Source organism: Bufo gargarizans, chromosome 10 (genome assembly GCF_014858855.1).
Source record: "Bufo gargarizans isolate SCDJY-AF-19 chromosome 10, ASM1485885v1, whole genome shotgun sequence".
In the NCBI taxonomy this organism is placed as follows: Eukaryota; Metazoa; Chordata; class Amphibia; order Anura; family Bufonidae; genus Bufo; species Bufo gargarizans.
The window spans coordinates 123,223,636-123,242,454 of record NC_058089.1 but is presented as its reverse complement, the minus strand read 5'-3'; the positions used below and the strand labels follow the sequence as shown (position 1 = coordinate 123,242,454).

At 51.3% G+C, this 18,819-nt stretch overlaps 1 protein-coding gene across 5 annotated transcripts; it reads right to left on the bottom strand.

Moving 5' to 3' along the window:
• Nucleotides 1–152: 152 nt before the first annotated feature.
• On the bottom strand, nt 153–16,546 carry LOC122920528 (anillin-like). Of its 5 annotated transcripts, none has more exons than XM_044270098.1 (26): nt 16,505–16,546; nt 14,646–14,728; nt 14,355–14,567; nt 14,126–14,181; nt 13,464–13,518; nt 13,238–13,389; nt 13,051–13,161; nt 12,836–12,922; nt 12,612–12,723; nt 12,309–12,374; nt 11,678–11,859; nt 11,515–11,606; nt 11,273–11,408; nt 11,061–11,196; nt 10,816–10,989; nt 10,520–10,646; nt 10,388–10,436; nt 9,338–9,391; nt 6,988–7,017; nt 6,887–6,908; nt 5,621–5,730; nt 4,520–4,573; nt 1,603–1,689; nt 1,420–1,527; nt 1,177–1,349; nt 153–519 (listed from the first exon to the last, which is right to left on the bottom strand). In XM_044270098.1, exons 2-26 carry the CDS (start codon nt 14,677–14,679, stop codon nt 369–371), a joined length of 2,571 nt encoding a protein of 856 aa, XP_044126033.1. In that variant the 5' UTR covers nt 14,680–14,728; nt 16,505–16,546; the 3' UTR covers nt 153–368. The 5 variants fall into 5 exon arrangements, with proteins under 5 accessions (XP_044126033.1, XP_044126036.1, XP_044126035.1 ...); XM_044270101.1 differs by having other exon boundaries at nt 14,126–14,178; XM_044270100.1 differs by having other exon boundaries at nt 16,492–16,509.
• Nucleotides 16,547–18,819: the final 2,273 nt, after the last annotated feature.

Below are 18,819 nucleotides of genomic sequence, written 5' to 3'. Positions count from 1 at the left end.
TCGCCATTAACCCCGAGTCAGCCGATGCTCAGCAGAGGAGACTGCATCGAGCCGAGCGCCTTCTTACAAATTTACCTTCATATAAAAAGGACTAAGTAATAAAATAATCACCTTAAACCCTTACAAACCTGCAGCCAAAGGATCAGTCCAGCGCTCAAATATACCATATTATTTATTAGAATCAACAGGAACATTAAAACGAAAGCTCCACGAGTACAGGCAGCAGAGCACAGGGTCCGGCCTAGGACATACAGAGACTGTATATACACACACGTATACAAGAATACATACCCCCTCCACCTCACCATACAATGTAGTGCTGCTATATAAAATGTGCATAAAAGAATGACCGCAGTCGGCAGGACCGCTCAGTGGGCAGTGGCGACAGCGGGCAGCGCTTGGCGTCTTGAGGGCACCTTCCCAGGACTCGTCTTCCAGGTTCGGAGGTCCAGAAGCACTTGGTTCAGGGAGTCCATCCACAGCTGCCGATCTTCCCTTGTATCCGCAGAGAGCCAGCTCCTGGAGGAACAGAAAATGGGGCTCAGCTCCACTAAAAGGTTAACTGCCACCAAGACCCATTCCACGGCCAGCCACAGACAATACGTTAACATTAAAAGGGGCCGACACAAATCTTGGTTTTCAGCTTCAGAGTTTTGGGATATTTTTGTCAGATGTTTCTATGGTAAATGAAGTAGAATCGGGGTGGACGCCACATGGACCAGTGGGTGGGCCGAGGCTGCATCATCGTGGTCTACTGCCCCCTGGTGTTTAAAATCACAGATCTTACCAAAAGATGCTGTGCACTCTGCAATACCGCTATGGAGCAGTGCAGAATGCAGAAGCATAGTGCTGGTTAGCGGATCCTCAGCCAGTCAGCACTGCCCGGCCCATGAGTGGAGAGAAGAAACAGTCCGTGTCTTGCCTGGCGGAATGTGGTCCTTATATCAGAGGATGTAACACCCGCCAACCATAGGGAGGATCCTTCACACTGCGCAAAATTCCATCTCAACCAGAAGGATCGGGGACATCTACAGTCACTGCAGTACTTACCTCCCACCCTGGACCAGCCCCAGATCTATGTTCCACAGACTGGACCCTCAGACTATTCCTAGGGGCAGTCACACTCTGATCTATGTTCTACATTCCTACTGGGGGCTGGACCGCTGGTGCACTCACTTGGTGAAGCAGAGCATGTTGCGGCACTGTGTCACCAGGCTGTCCACGTCGTCCTCCCGCTGTGGTCGCATGGTGACGAGCTCCAGAGTGTTGGGCCGGGCACAGCTCTCTCTCATGGCAGCCTCCACCTTGGCACTGGTGCAGTTGATGAGGTTGGTCCTCCCAAGAGGTTCCTGTATGACAGATGCCGTCAGTCTATTGCAGGGACATCGGTCACCAGCACAGTGTCAGCCGAGGACTCACCTTACAGTTCTCTTGGTCTGGATATGCCCAAAATGAGAGAGTGTTTCCAGATAGGACGCACCAACGTCTGTGCCAAGCACCCAGTCCACTGACATCCTCAAACATGGTCTAGAAGGAGATAACGGAAGGTGGTGGGATCAGAAGATAAAACATGGAAGACCCCACCCCCCGGTTAGTACATACCAGGAATCCGCTGCGCTGGACGCTGGAATGACTCTGACATTGCACCTTCAGGTAGAGGTTTCCTTCCAAGGGAGACAGAAATGGGACCTGAGAAGACAAGAGGATGAGGCAGAGGAAGGGCAGCAGCACAGCGGTTAGTAGTGGCACATCGGCCAGCGCAGCGTCAGTAAACGCAGGTCAGTGCCAGGAGTTATTGTGAGGTGTGAACAAGATGGAGGGATGGTGACTGCACATCACCCATGACCCTACACCTGCAGCTCTGAGGGCATGCTGGGAACTGCAGATTGACGACAACTACTATACAAAATTTTTGTCATCTCTTCCCCATGTCAATGACATAAAAAGCAAGAAAGTGGTGGACCAGGTGACAGGTGACCGCCATGGCGGAGACACCTACAGGCTACAAGATGGAGGAATTCTTCCCAGGACTCAGTCACATCCAGTATCCTGTAACCAGACCTCTGCCACCGTGACAATTCTCACCACTGTCGTCCCCTCTGCTTGTTGTCCGTAGGTTCTTCTCACGCAGCTGAATATCTGTTACAGTGGATCAGTGCATGTAAAAACAATTAACTTGGAGGCCAGAGAGTTAACCCCTTAACCCTGTCAACACAACAGCAGTTTTCCTTTTTCCTCCCCGTCTTCCAAGGACCATTTCATTTGTAGGACAAGCTGCATTTCCTAATGGCACCATTTAACATTCCATCAAATATATTGGGAGACTGGAAAAAAATTCTAAAAAAAGTGCAATTGGAAAGAAATACAATCCCACCGCAGTTTTATGGGTTTAGTTTTTACGTTGTTCCCTATGAGATGAAGCTGACCTGTTCCCTTCACTCTCTGGGTCAGTACGATTACAGAGATACCACATTTATATAGTTTTATGGGTTTAGTTTTTACGTTGTTCCCTATGAGATAAAGCTGACCTGTTCCCATCTCCGGGTCAGTACGATTACAGAGATACCACATTTATATAGGGGTTTGGTTTTTACGGCGTTCCCTATGAGATAAAGCTGACCTGTTCCCTTCACTCTCTGGGTCAGTACGATTACAGAGATACCACATTTATATAGTTTTATGGGTTTTGTTTTTACGTTGTTCCCTATGAGATGAAGCTGACCTGTTCTCTTCACTCTCTGGGTCAGTACGATTACAGAGATACCACATTTATGATGTTCAGGAGAAAACCCATCAGTTTTCTGCATCCATTTTGAAAAAAATAAATACATTTTCATGGCCATATTCCGTCCTCGATAACTTTAGGTTTGTGGTGGGAGCCGTAGCTTTCACTTGTACTGCTTTGTGGTACGTCCGACTTTGTAATCACTTGTTATTACATATTATTATAATTTTTTTAGACCAAAATGGCGATTCTTCTCGTTACGGCGTTCAGTGTGTGGGATAAACTCTTTTCACGCATTTTAGAATGGATTTTAAATGATGAAAAGGAGTTAATTTGAATTTTTTATCCTTTGGATTTTTGCGTTTTTAAAACCTTTTTCTCAGAATTTTAGCCCGCTTAGCAGACCAACATGCGACGACTATATCACTTGTACCACAGACTGCAATAGTTTTCCACTGCAGTCTATGGTAAAACCACCACATGCAGGGATTTGGGCCCCACAATCTCAGAGGGGAGCAGTCCACTCATCTCAGATCATGGACGCTGCCAGCGGCTAAGGTGCCCACTCCACTCTTGAGGTGGCGCCCTGTTTAAAACCTACCTTCTGCCATATACATACGCCATCTCCCATGAAGGGGTAATGAGTGGGCGTCCTCTTGGTTGTTGCTGCGCTCAGAATTCCCAGGCAGGCTGAGGCGCACATTCAGAGGCACCATTTTGTGGTGCGGACGACTTATTGGTTCACGGTGTTGTATTCAGCTGGATGAGCGCAATATAAATGGCTTCGCCCTACATTCACAGGTCAGTACCGGTACCTTCACAGAACTACTTTTGCGCAATTTTTTTCCATTATCGCATTTCAAGACCATCACCAGTATTTTTCCAGACGTGAGCCTTGTTTTTTGCAGCTCAAGCTGAGGTTTTCATTGGCACATCCTGGGGTACGCGGGACATTTTAGGGTACTTACAACTTTTTGATAGCTTTTTATTGAGGGGCAAGATAAACCCCTCCCCCCAAAAAACGTAATTCTAGCGTAGATTCTGGCATTCACCACGTAGAATGCAGCTCATGAAGACTCCATGAGGGACGACTTACCGGCGTATATGGGTATTTACTATTGGATTAAAGACGTCCTGCCACCTCTCCTGCCATGCCGACAACTACCTCCATTCTCCATGTAGTAACTGTTCTGATATATCTATCCTTGTGACTGTGCCGAGCCGTTCCTCTGTTGTTCCTGGTAGAAGGTTATGACCTGGCAATCAGGGGGTCACCATTGTGTGTAGGGGGTCCTTGTACAATATGGAGGCATCGATTAGACACCATCAGACTGTGCAGGGACAGAAACAACACCCAGAAATACCTTCACTCAAACTTCTAGCAGGAATAATAGAGGAACAACACTACATACATAAGAATAGACGTTCCAGAATGGTTATCAAAAGGGGAATTGAGGAGACTTGTCATGAGAGGGGGCAGTCTGCACTGATACACTGTAGCAATCATCCTGCTGTAACACATGATCAGGATAACGTCTAATGGTTCCATTCATCGGCAGCAAGCAGAGATCTTGAAATTGGTGCCCGACTGATAAAAATAAAAGTATACTGCACAAAAAAAAAGATCGAAAACTACTATCTACGAGGATGAAGCTTAAATTGTAGGACAGGACGGTGGCCACGTGTCACAGCTCACAATAAAACCACAGATTGTCCTGCACCAGAAGCCACCAGACAGCCACGCACCAGGGGAAGGGACTCTACCCGCTACAATTACGAGGAAGCTATAACCACCTTATCCTGGAAATGATTCCCAAGCAGACGACCGACCTTCCCTTCCAATTTCATCTAAAAGGAGACAGACAGTGGGGGAAACGTGAGAGGAGCGGGAGGGGACAGGCCGAACATAAAAAAGCGGGTACACCGTACATACAGTGCGGGGGGGGGCAGTCACTGATCACAGAAGAGGGGGACAGGCCGATCATATAACAGGGGTACACCGTACATCGGACACACACAGTGCGGGGGGCAGTTACTGATCACAGAAGAGGAGGATCATATAACAGGGGTACACCGTACATACATGGTGCGAGAGCAGTCACTGATCACAGAAGAGGAGGATCATAACAGGGGTACACCGTACACATACAGTGCGGGGGGCAGTCACTGACCAGAGAAGAGGGGGACAGGCCGATCATATAACAGGGGTACACCGTACATCGGACACACACAGGAAGAGGAGGATCATATAACAAGGGTACACCGTACACATACATTGCGGGGAGCAGTCACTGATCACAGAAGAGGAGGATCATATAACAGGGGTACACCGTACATACATGGTGCGAGAGCAGTCAATGACCAGAGAAGAGGGGGGACAGGACGATCATATAACAGGGGTACACCTTGCACATACAGTGCGGGGGGCAGTCACTGACCAGAGAAGAGGAGGATCATATAACAGGGGTACACCGTACACATACATTGCGGGGGGCAGTCACTGACCAGAGAAGAGGAGGATCATATAACAGGGGTACACCGTACATACATGGTGCGAGAGCAGTCAATGACCAGAGAAGAGGGGGGACAGGACGATCAGATAACAGGGGTACACCTTGCACATACAGTGCGGGGGGCAGTCACTGACCAGAGAAGTGGAGGAGACAATACAAATAGTACATGAAGAGGAGGACATTCAAATTTACAAAAAGAGAGTCTTGAAAATGATTGTAATGTGGGAAATACAATACAGGACAGCAATGTCCACTCGCAAGTCAGGTCCCCAAGGTGCAGCTCGGGCTGAGTGGCCTGGGTACATCACAGCAGCACTCTTCTGACAGATGTTGGTGACGGCACATAGTGTCAGAGGGGCTGGCAGTACATCATTAGTCTTACCTTTTCCAGGGGAAACTTGAGCCTTCCCAGAGAATCCAGTGTGAGGTTCAGAGATCCAACCAGCAGAAAATTACTGGACCGCAGAGGAGTATTGACTGCAGGACTATAGGCTGCAGTGAGAAAAGACAATCACTGGGGGGCGCTCCTCAGTGCAGGACTATAGGCTGCAGGTGGAGAGCGAATCATTGGGGGGCGCTCCTCAGTGCAGGACTATAGGCTGCAGGTGGAGAGTGAATCATTGGGGGGCGCTCCTCAGTGCAGGACTATAGGCTGCAGGTGGAGAGCGAATCATTGGGGGGCGCTCCTCAGTGCAGGACTATAGGCTGCAGGTGGAGAGTGAATCACTGGGGGGCGCTCCTCAGTGCAGGACTATAGGCTGCAGGTGGAGAGTGAATCATTGGGGGGCGCTCCTCAGTGCAGGACTATAGGCTGCAGGTGGAGAGCGAATCATTGGGGGGCGCTCCTCAGTGCAGGACTATAGGCTGCAGGTGGAGAGTGAATCATTGGGGGGCGCTCCTCAGTGCAGGACTATAGGCTGCAGGTGGAGAGTAAATCACTGGGGGGCGCTCCTCAGTGCAGGCCTATAGGCTGCCGGTGGAGAGTGAAGCACTGGGGGGCGCTCCTCAGTGCAGGACTATAGGCTGCAGGTGGAGAGTGAATCATTGGGGGGCGCTCCTCAGTGCAGGACATTAGGCTGCAGGTGGAGAGTGAATCACTGGGGGGCGCTCCTCAGTGCAGGACTATAGGCTGCAGGTGGAGAGTGAATAACTGGGGGGCGCTCCTCAGTGCAGGACATTAGGCTGCAGGTGGAGAGTAGATCACTGGGGGGCGCTCCTCAGTGCAGGACTATAGGCTGCAGGTGGAGAGTGAACCATTGGGGGGCGCTCCTCAGTGCAGGACTATAGGCTGCAGGTGGAGAGTGAATCACTGGGGGGCGCTCCTCAGTGCAGGACTATAGGCTGCAGGTGGAGAGTGAAGCACTGGGGGGCGCTCCTCAGTGCAGGACTATAGGCTGCAGGTGGAGAGTGAATCATTGGGGGGCGCTCCTCAGTGCAGGACTATAGGCTGCTGGTGGAGAGTGAACCATTGGGGGGCGCTCCTCAGTGCAGGACTATAGGCTGCAGGTGGAGAGTGAATCATTGGGGGGCGCTTCTTTGCGTTAAGATTACAAACTACCAGCACATAAAGAAAACCCGTGTGGGGGGTTCAGGAAGATGACTAGAAGAATGAGGAGGATTCATTTAGGGGAGCAGCACGCACACTTACCTGGAGAGTTCAAAGAGGATTTCTGCACAGAAGAGACAAGAGAAGTGAGAACCTACCTCATAACCGCAGGAAATCAACAGACAGAACGTGGCGGCACTTACTCGGGAGGACAGGAGCTTCTTGGGTGTGATCTGAGAAGAAGGAGCAGCGATCAGGACTTCTAGAGAATGTACAGCGCTAACAGTATGATGGCGTCATCATCAGCGGAGACTTAGTCCGATATCAGGTGACGGCGCCGTGTGCCGATGAGACCGCTTCCAGAAACACATAGTAAAAAGCGTCAAACACACGAACAATTCCGAAAAATCACATAATCGAAAGAAAGGATTTCTATAACCCAGGTCCAGAGGAGGAATACAGGATTCCTGAGCGGCGCTGTAGGCAGGATATACGTCACATCAGACGTCCATATTACATGGAGGACGGGACGCTGAACACGAGAACCAACGACAGCCATGTACGATGTGACTGTTGTCACGCTGCCTATACCGGAGAAATGCTCATCCTCACAAGGGCGGCGCTGTGCGAACAGTCTGCTCTGGAGGAACTGGATTATAGAAATCCTTCCTTTAGATGATGCGGTTTTTCTGAACTGTTCATCGTGCGTTTCACGCTTTTACTATGTATTCCTAGAACAGTAAACGGCCTGAAGAGCAGCGGTCTCATTGGCACACAGAGCCGTCACCCCGATATTAGACCGCTGTGGAGTCTCCGCTGACAATTGTCTCATTTGCAGTCCTTGTGCTAAAATAAAACCGTACACTTGCCCCCCACAGCATTGACCTACCTAAAGCAAAACCCCCGACGCTGCGCTGCGGCTATAAAGACAAAGGGGGGAGATTTATCAAAGCTGGTGCAAAAGGGAACTGGCGAAGCTGCCAAAGCAACCAATCAGATTCCACTTTTAATATTTCATAGCTCTTGGAAAATGAATGGATCAATCTGATTGGTTGCTATGGGCAACTAAGTCTGTTTTCCTTTGCACTCGTTTTGATAAATCTCCCCCAAAATGTTTTGTCACCAATGAATAGGGTTACTGCGTGCAGTGCCCCACATCACCCTGCTTCTTCTGATACTTAGAGGAGCCGTCCCCTCTCCTGACGTGTACGGACGCTGGTGAGCATGGGGATAAAGCTAATGAGCATGGTGACTATTTTGGGGTGGAGGGAGGATGGTGGGACTATGGGGAGCAAAGGTGTGGGAGAGGTGGGCAAGCCTGCTGGTGGGAGATGGGGAGCATGCTTTCGACTATTTTGGGGGGGTGGGGGGGGGGGGGAGGATGGTGAGCATGCATCTGATTGCTAGGGAGCATACGGGGATGATGGGGAGCAAGATGCTGACAGCTTTGGGGGAGGATGGTGAGCCTGCATGAGGGCGAGCTCTGACTGTTATTACTGTGTGGAGAACCAGTATATGGGGGACCACTGCACGAACCATGCACTTACTGACTGGTGAATGACATTAAAGAGTTTGTATGTTCTCCCAGTGTCTGTATGGGTTTCCTCTGGGTTCTCCGGTTCCTCCCAGACTCCAAAGACAGACTGATAGGGACCTTAGATTGTGAGCCCCATTGGGAACAGCGTGATTCTAATGTCTGTAAAGCGCTGCAGAATATGTCACCGCTATACAAGTGCATATAATAAATATGTGCAGTTCCACAACGGCCTCCAATTGTTAATCGGCTTCTGCTATAAATGCTAAGCTGCCGTCTCACTCTTGCCCGAGTTCCAGATCCTAGTTTACTGGTTTAACCAGTGAAGTTGTGTTTTTCTGATTGTCTGCCCGTGTACCGAACTTCTACCTGTTTACCGACTCTGCTGCCTGCCATTAGCCCGTCTACCGTCCTGACCCTTTGCTGCCTTCTGACTGTTATGAATATTGCCTGACCCCTTGGCACTTCACATCGGTGTCTCTGATCTCTGTAGGTCAGCTGTCAACTACATCGGGACTATTTCTAGAGGTGGTGGCCTGGTGGGTCCCCTGCAGCGAAGGCCAGATCCACGTTTAGGGGTTAAAGGGTGAAAACAAGGGGATTATCAGGATAGCACCCTTAGAACTAGCCCACAGTCAGAGCGGTTAGTTGGCACCTTGCCCACTCCCGCTACAGTGGTTAAAGGGCCCTGACAACTTTTATTTGCTGGACTATCAGAACAATTAGTGCAATGCTTTCTACATGACACATAGGGCTCTGTTATGGGCTTTGTAGAGATTTTTTTTTCTTTTTTGTTTCATTTTAAGAAAAATATTTTTATGTAATCTATAGTTTCATTTTCTTTAAATGTGCAAGTTGACACAAATTGATATCATCAGGAGCGTAGGGCTTTAATCCCACGCCATACATCTACGGCACTTGGTCACTACAAGGAGCCGCAGTGGTGGGACTAGATCCAAATGGGAACAAGACTGTCAATTCATGTCGCCAACTGGTGATGGTTTATCAGGTCACAGTACCTTGGGCTTCAGCGACTTCCTCTTATCCAGGATCAGGGCAGTTCCGACTTGTGCCTGGAAGACATTTACAATGACTGTGCAGAAGCAAGGCAGCCCAAAGCCAACATCCCCCTATACAGATCAGCACAGGATCGGCCGTCACTGGCCCATCTCAGTCTTTCACAGCAGGGGGTTATGGACATTTCAGATGCGAGTAAAATTTGGCACTCCCAGAATGCTCCATTCACTTCTTGGGAGTTGTGAGAACAGCTGAGCATGCTGGGAGTTGTAGTTTCCCAGTAGCTGTAGTGCTTAAGGTTGCTGATCCCTGGTCTATACTAACAAGCACATATCCTCGCCTAACCATCCAATGGGGGATGGGGGGGGCACAGATCACTGATGCAAACTCCCCCACCTAGTACCTGCACCTCTCCTTCAGCACGAACATAACCAAGAACCTTCTCACTCCGATCCCTGCCATTTTACAGAAGTAGATAATTGATTTGATGAGCGACAAACGATTTGTTATTCGCCAACCCTCGGATGTGCAGAGTATTGTGTAACAGATCGTTTGTCAGGCAGACAGACGCATTTCTGCCGACTGTAGAATCGTCGGCGCTGTAATCGTAATTCTGGACAAGGATTAAGGTGTCCACATCGGTGATTATTGCTTCAAAGTGATCATGTAAAGGCGTCCAAGAGTCTGGGCTTTAAAAACGGTCAGTAAAACCTGCAGCCATTATGTTCCAGCCGCTCTCGGCAGGAAACGTTTTAAAGACCATCTGACCCCTTTCTCATGTTTCGTGCTATTGCTCCTGTGGATCTAAAACAAATCTATTTTAAGATAGTCTCCAATGGTTATGCGGCTGCAGCTCCCATGCAGAATGGTGCCTCTCCATGGACTACGATTAAACCCTGCGTAGTCTGATCCTGCAGCTGCACTTCCATATATTCGGCAGGTGCAGACCCTGCAGGGCGGTTTGTAGTCTAGAGAGGCTTTAGCCTCCAGCAGACCCGTCTGCAGTAGTCTGTCCAGGGGATGAGAAGTTTACATGTGCTGCATCTACTCACCAGGCTGTAGACCTCTATCTCGATTCTGAAGTCTGCGGAGGCATCCTTCCTGTGGAGATAAAAAGTTATTATGTGATGTGGCCCAGGGTCCAACTCTTCAGGGACCCCAGCAGATTAGGTCACAGCACTTACAGCGTCACCGTTGTAGGGAATATTATGGTGTCCCCTGTTTGAGCATCGGAAGCACTGGCTAGAGGTGTAGCCACCACATCATAGGCTCCGTAACGGATCAGTATAACGAAGTAATGCCCGGCAGGCCCTGAGGAAGAGGAGAGACTACAGATTCTGCATCTTGTTACAAACTATGGTCCATCAACCCCAGCAATGTAAACTGTATATCCATCTGTGCGGTACATATCTTGCCCAATCCTTTAGAGTACCCTTTCATGGGATGAAAACAAATGGTGTGAAGCTAGCCTTAGCAGTACCTGTTTCCAGGATGGTGGAGCACACATAGTCCACTTTCAGGGGCAGACGGATTTCAGATAAGGTGACCGAGCCACGACAAGGTCTCAGCTCACCACCAGGACTGGACAGTGGCTCCTCTGATCTTCCTCCTCGAAGTCGTTCCAACTCTGTCAGCAGCGCGGCCTTCTTCTCACCTAACCAGGAAGAGACCGCCATTACTCTTTATCCACTTACTGCACATAACACACCCGAAGGACTCACTCACAGGACAACAGAAGCAAACGCTCGGCCTCCGCCTCCTGCCGCGTTCCCTTCCCATGTTCAGCGTCCACGCAGTAGCTGAGCGCACAGCAGGACTGCTCAATAATGCGTTGGAGTGAGGTCACCTCTTTACTCAGGAGCTGTCAGACAAGAACACATTCCTCAGGCTCCAAAAGGGTCCCTAGAGATCACAGCTGCCATTAGGACGTCTCACACCTTGATTTTCTCCTTCGCATCCATTGGCACGCGCTCCTCGGTCTGCCTCTTGGGTAGGTGGTTCTTGATAGCCAAACGCCTCTGGGAAGTGGGCTCCTCTAGGACATTCCTCTGCAGAGTCCGGTAAGTGTCAATGCTGCAATGAGAGCAGGCGATATCCCTCATGTCATACAGGGCATGAGTCCAGGGACTCTTCTGACAAAGGACTCACCAGCCACAATAACATCATCACCCCAACATACCTGTAGGGAAGATGGGTCTCCTCGATGATTGAGGTCTTTGGGGTTTCTGGGGGCTCTTCGTGCAGTTCTGGCAAACTGGACACAACAGAACTCTGCAGGAACAGTAGAGAATAAGAAACGTGGAGGAGCCTGGAGGAAAGACTTTGCCCAGAGCAGGACTCACCAGGGGGCTGATAGCAGCCTGAATATCTAGGGACTTGGTAAGAGGAGACAGAATAGACACCGGAGGAAGGTCCACGTCAGGCTCTTCAGCGGCCTCGCTCACATCCAGCACACCCTCAAATATTCTATCGATCAGCTCCGAGCTGTTCAGGGTTATCCGCCTCTCATCTCCATCTGGAATCACTGCTGTCAGAAGACATGGCTGGAGTATATGGGAAATAACCCCAGAGAGCTGCATCCCATGAACCTCCTACCTATTTCTACAAGGACAGGCCATTATGGGCACTACCCTGGGTAAGAGATTATGCTCCAATGGTGAAAAAGGGGCCATTTTATTTCTGTGTTATGAAGTCGAGATGTCACAATTCATGGTGTGACAGGAGACAACGAGGAGAAACCATGATGTCCGGGGGCTGCTCAATGTGGAACACGAGTAAGCAAGTGAAAAGCTACGTGTCCTAGGAATGGCTAAAAAGGAAACTAAGGCCAGTACTAGACACCGAGCAAGGAGTCTTGATCATTGAGGAGCTGCTGCCAGGTGTCACTGCTACCACTATTACTAAGGGCCGCTTCTTCCACCTGTCTGGCCACATGCAGCAGAGCAGCTCGGCGAGGTATACCACGCACAGTACCTTCTGGAGAGCTCCCGTCTGCTGCGTCACATAAGGAAGACGGAGGTTCCTCTGGGGCAAGACAGTCTGGAATAGACAGAAATGAGTTACCATCCCCATGCCGGCATCTCCTGCGCTGCACATTAGGCTCTGGCACCAGGGAAGCTCTCCCGGCACCGGCATTAAACGGCTCCATAGACCACGACAGTCATTTTGGCCTCCATCTGGCCAGTAATCATCAGTTTCTATTTCTTTGCAGCAGACTGGGAGGTCTATAGGGGACAAATGGTAAATGGCATCTAATAATTGTAGAAGGAGCCTCACCAGAATCACAGGATCTTCTGAGCCGAACTTCAAGAGAAGAAACGCATCGATCATCTGATATATCGAGGGATCCATCGCTGCCTTCTAGAGAGTACTCCACGCTCTCTGATCCCTGCATGGAAGACAAGGACGGTAGGTGAGCAGAAGACAGGGTGCTGACTGCAGAGGTCTCCATGGATTTGGCCACAATGCAGCTGCTCTTTAATGGGGCGGCTGTCACTTACACTTGAGTCTGAATCCAAAATGGGGCCCATTTTCACACGCCCACGTCCGGTTCTCACCCGGCGTCGCCTTCTCCCTCCGCTGAGGTCCTGGAGACCAGTGAGGGAGGGTTCAGGTCCATGAAATCAGCTGCATTTCACCACAAGTGACCAAACTCCACCAGTGCAAAAAAACACCTCAGCACCTGACATCCCCACTCTGTGACGCCCTCCATTACCTGCGTGGTCGGCATCAGGGCCCTCTTCTGTGGCTGCCTCATTGAGGCCGCTCTCCATGGGTTGCTGCGGTCCAGCACTGCACACACCATTGCCAGCTCTTCCTGACGCTCCTGGAGGAAGCAGAAAAGCTGTGTGAGGGACGTCAGTGGCTCCTGGAAAACGTGACATGCAGCCCACAGAACTGACCTTGCGGAGGCGGCTAGCCGTTTCTGTACTTGCAGGCTCCTCGTCTGAGTGTAGAGGGCGTTGAGTGGCCAAGGTGCTATGAGCCATCGGCAGATGTTCTTCCAGTCCCCATTTACCTCCAGCCTTCTCCACGGTCCCCTCATCCCTGCATCCTACAAGAACAGCACAAAGTGTGACGTCACTGCAGCTCCACTGCATGCACAGCACCTCAGAGCTTGCGCGCTACCTGCCAGTTGCTCCACTTCCTCTTCAGACACAGCGTCCATCAGCCCCGAGACAACCTGTGAGGAGAGAGCTGGGTTCATCATACACAACAGAGCAGAGCAGCCATACCGATTAGTACACCACTGCCTAGGAGACATGGCATCAGCCGAAGTGTAACTGGATCTTCTCCCTTAACTTCAAGTAACTGCTTAGTGATGTCTATACCTGGCCACATTTCTGCAGTGTGAGGTAAGTGTACAGGTGTACTGACCTTTAGTGGGGCTAGGAGAATAGAAAACACTACGTTTTGGAACAGAGAGCTCAGCTCCATTGAAGACATCAGGGTAAGATGTCTCGCTACCATAACCTCTCTTTGTAGGATAAGGGCGTCAGCAAAGTGACATTTTGGGTGCTGGTCTATGGAGCTCGCTCATTTGTTTGCAGGACAGTTATATTTATATTTTTTTATCATAGGTGCATAAAGAGTTTACTAAACTTAGGGAGATCGCGCCGGCCGGCGACCAGCCAGCAGGGAGCTCGCGCCGGCCGGCGACCAGCCAGCAGGGAGCTCGCGCCGGCCGGCGACCAGCCAGCAGGGAGCTCGCGCCGGCCGGCGACCAGCCGGAAGCTTCTCCACACCAAGTAAATGGAAGCCCACAGCGGGCGCAAAAAGAGGGCATTTACCACTTCACTTTCCGTCCAGGGCAAAGAGTCGACTTTCATATCATGAGCGCCATCTGCTGTAAGAAGAGAACCAAGAGCTGAGAGGTGCAAACCAAGACTGCCCAAAGCAGCACAGAGGACTCAGGAGGTAAGATAAGGGTTAGGGCTCATGCACACGACCGTATGTATTTTGCGGTTTCCAAAAAACGGATCCGCACAATAATACAGATGACGTCCGTGTGCCTCGTACCTCTTCTCCTCCTCTCTTGAAACCTCTGAATGCGGGACCTCACTGATGCGATGGCCGGGGTGTCTGGTTTCACCTCTCGCTCAGTGCAGCGCAGCAGAGAAGGCCACGTCCCATTGGAGGGCTCTTCCTGGGCCCCGGGGACTCTGTTCTCAGCTCCATCCTCTGCTGCAGTGTAGCGTCTCTTCCTCGGTGACTCGTTGGTGAAGTCTGAACCTGAAAAAAAGCAAAATTCACAAGGAATCACATCGGACGGCACGCTCCGCTGTATCAACCCCTGAGGGGAAAACTCACACAGACGCTTGAGGGGCTGCCGCTTCATCTCCATCCTCCGCAGTCACAAGGATCTGGACCGAAGCACGTCACACGCGAGAGATCTGTGGGAGAAAAACCACAGTGCTACTGCGCGGTACAGACGGGTAGATCAGCGGTCGCACTGCGCCGTACAGACAGATGAGAGGTCGTACTGCGCCGTACAGACGGGTAGACCAGAGGTCGTACTGCGCCGTACAGACAGATGAGAGGTCGTACTGCGCCGTACAGACGGGTAGACCAGAGGTCGTACTGCGCCGTACAGACAGATGAGAGGTCGTACTGCGCCGTACAGACGGGTAGACCAGAGGTCGCGCTGCGCCGTACAGACGGGTAGACCAGAGGTCGCGCTGCGCCGTACAGACGGGTAGACCAGAGGTCGCGCTGCGCCGTACAGACGGGTAGACCAGAGGTCGCGCTGCGCCGTACAGACGGGTAGACCAGAGGTCGCGCTGCGCCGTACAGACGGGTAGACCAGAGGTCGCGCTGCGCCGTACAGACGGGTAGACCAGAGGTCGCGCTGCGCCGTACAGACGGGTGGATCAGCGGTCGCGCTGCGCCGTACAGACGGGTGGAGCAGCGGTCGCGCTGCGCCGTACAGACGGGTGGAGCAGCGGTCGCGCTGCGCCGTACAGACGGGTGGATCAGCGGTCGCGCTGCGCCGTACAGACGGGTGGATCAGCGGTCGCGCTGCGCCGTACAGACGGGTGGATCAGCGGTCGCGCTGCGCCGTACAGACGGGTGGATCAGCGGTCGCACTGCGCCGTACAGACGGGTGGATCAGCGGTCGCACTGCGCCGTACAGACGGGTGGATCAGCGGTCGCACTGCGCCGTACAGACGGGTGGATCAGCGGTCGCCCTGCGCCGTACAGACGGGTGGATCAGCGGTCGCACTGCGCCGTACAGACGGGTGGATCAGCGGTCGCACTGCGCCGTACAGACAGATGAGAGGTTGTACTGCGCCGTACAGACGGGTAGACCAGAGGCCGTGCTGAGCCGTACAGACAGATGAGAGGTTGTACTGCGCCGTACAGACGGGTAGACCAGAGGTTGTGCTGCGCCGTACAGACAGGTGAGAGGTTGTACTGCGCCGTACAGACAGGTGAGAGGTTGTACTGCGCCGTACAGACAGGTGAGAGGTTGTACTGCGCCGTACAGACAGGTGAGAGGTTGTACTGCGCCGTACAGACAGGTGAGAGGTTGTACTGCGCCGTACAGACAGGTGAGAGGTTGTACTGCGCCGTACAGACAGGTGAGAGGTCGTACTGCGCCGTACAGACAGGTGAGAGGTCGTACTGCGCCGTACAGACAGGTGAGAGGTCGTACTGCGCCGTACAGACAGGTGAGAGGTCGTACTGCGCCGTACAGACAGGTGAGAGGTCGTGCTGCGCCGTACAGACAGATGAGAGGTTGTACTGCGCCGTACAGACAGATGAGAGGTTGTACTGCGCCGTACAGACAGATGAGAGGTTGTACTGCGCCGTACAGACAGGTGAGAGGTCGTACTGCGCCGTACAGACGGGTAGACCAGAGGCCGTGCTGCGCCGTACAGACAGATGAGAGGTTGTACTGCGCCGTACAGACAGATGAGAGGTTGTACTGCGCCGTACAGACAGATGAGAGGTTGTACTGCGCCGTACAGACAGATGAGAGGTTGTACTGCGCCGTACAGACAGGTGAGAGGTCGTACTGCGCCGTACAGACGGGTAGATCAGAGGTCGTACTGTGCTAGGACCTTCACACCCATAGTCGAGGCTGTTTCCACAGACCCAGAGAAACCCAGCCGGTCGGTACCGTACAGACCCACCCTGACCCTTCCGGCCGCACCTGCCTCCGTTACCTGCGCTCCTCAGCTTTCAATCTCGGCGCCTAACTCAAATCTGAGCATTCCTAGCACTAGAGGCTGCTGCTCCTCCTTCAGCCTCCTGGCTCTCCTGCAGCAGCACAGCTCTCGCAGTAACCAACCAAAGTCTCTGACAATATGGCCGCTGAAACACACAACTCGACCTCTAGTGCAGACGTCAGGTGACATCCTGTCAATCACTGCCTTCGACCCTTGTTATTGGGTGATTTATAATAGGGGCGGGGCTCCCTCGTGCGGCACCGTGATAGCTATGAAACTGCCGCTAGAGGGCGCTAACTCCATTATACTGGATATTACCGAGAGTCGGTGACGTCATCAGGAGGGAATGCTCCTCAGGTTACACGGAAGACGCACGGGTCAGAACCTTCTTCACATTCAGCGACCTGAATAATTATCTGCCAGAAATGAATATGTGTGTGTGATAGAATGAGCTTCTAAACGCCCAGAAATCTCCGAAAGCAGCTAGTGATTACTGTGAATGCGATGCCACAAATATTTATATGAAGAAAAAGCAATAAAATGTGAGAAGGCGCAACATGTAATACAATAGATGTCTGGAATCACCCGCCTGGAAAAAAGCTGAAAGAAAGCGCCAATGCACATGAACGTATTTTTTCCATGGCCGCTCCGCTTTTTTTTGTGGAAATGACTGTGTGCATTCCGTTTCCGTATATGTCCGCATAGCTGTTAGGTCTCATGCAAAACACGGATCCGCAAAGAATACGGATGACATCCGTGCTTTGTCCAGTATGCGGTGGAGCGTGCACGCCGGTTCCCTACTAGACCTTTAACCCCAGGAGCGCCACTTTGATCCGTGCTGGTCAAGTTGCTCCATTATAGGGACCGTGACACCGTCTGCAAGGCCGCCAGGAACAGGCCGATGTCGCCATCAATTTGCAATAGTTTGTCTTTTTCCTGTTTTTTCTTCAGATCTATTGTAGCAATGCCTGTCTTTGTCCGCAAAACGGAGAGGAATAGGACGTGTTCTATCTTTTTTGCGGAACAGACATACGGACACGGAATGCACACAGAGTAATTTCCGTTTTTTATCCAAGCACCATTGAGGTGAACGTTTCCGCATACGGAGGCTGGATCAATCAGCTGCGGCAGGTGCGGAGATACTGGCTCTACCCTCCCTGTACTGGTCTCACTGCCCCATTCTACTGGGTTCCCCATAATCCCTTTTTCTGACTACGGCTAATATATTTTATGTTGTGAGCTGGAATGTGCGCGTTTTGGGCAATCGGACGAAGCGAGTGGATTATATCAGGGATTCCACAGCTTGTGGATGAGCCCTACTTGTCAGTCATTCAGGTAGGTTAGTATACTGGTTCAGAAGTCCATTCCTTTGTGGTGAACACGTCCAGGGTTGAGCTTGATGGCGGTGAAGGCACAGTCTCCATTTATATACCGCCTCTGTATACCAGTGCTCTCGAGACGTTCTGTCCTTTACTAGTGACATACCCAATAATACGGCGGGCGACTAATTATACGGTATTCTCTTATTGGGATAGGTTTGGCGGGGAGGAGAATAGTCCGCCATTTTCACTTGGGAGGTGCTGGAGGAGGTATCACCTTTGTATCTGTGGAGTATTTGTCCGCCAGTTCTCATTCTATACGAGGTCTCATGATTAGTGTTGAGCGAACTTCTGTTTTAAGTTCGGCGTCTAAAGTTCGGCTTCCGGTTAGCGGAGAATCCCGATATGGATTCCGAATACCGTTGTGGTCCGTGGTAGCGGAATCAATAATGGCCGATTATTGATTCCGCTACCACGGACCACAACGGAATTCGGAATCCATATCGGGATTCTCCGCTAACCGGAAGCCGAACTTTAGACGCCGAACTTAAAACAGAAGTTCGCTCAACACTAATCATGAGGACTTACCCTGTTTTGATCTGGCACCCATTATTTGGCAGGTGGGATCGGTGTGTCAGACCACTCCCCTCTATTGATACGGTTATGCCCCACCCCCGATGATATTGCCCTCTGAGTGGTTATAGTCATTTAACCCTTTCTGGTTATAGGCTGTCCATATATCACTCAGGCCTTACAGGAATACTTAAGTCACGATGAAGGGTCTGCTATGAAAGGGACGGTGTGGGACGCCATGAAGGCTTGTCTTAGAGTAGGGCTAAACTTAATTTTGGGAATTTCTCTGAGGGAGGTATTAGAGATGGCCTTCAAGAATGCGGAAGGGAAGGAGGTTTTGACACCCAGCCTATTTTACCCGCGTATCACCCCTTCTGTTCTGCCCTGCGTCGGTCTCGTCTTCCTTCTAGTCGGGGAGAT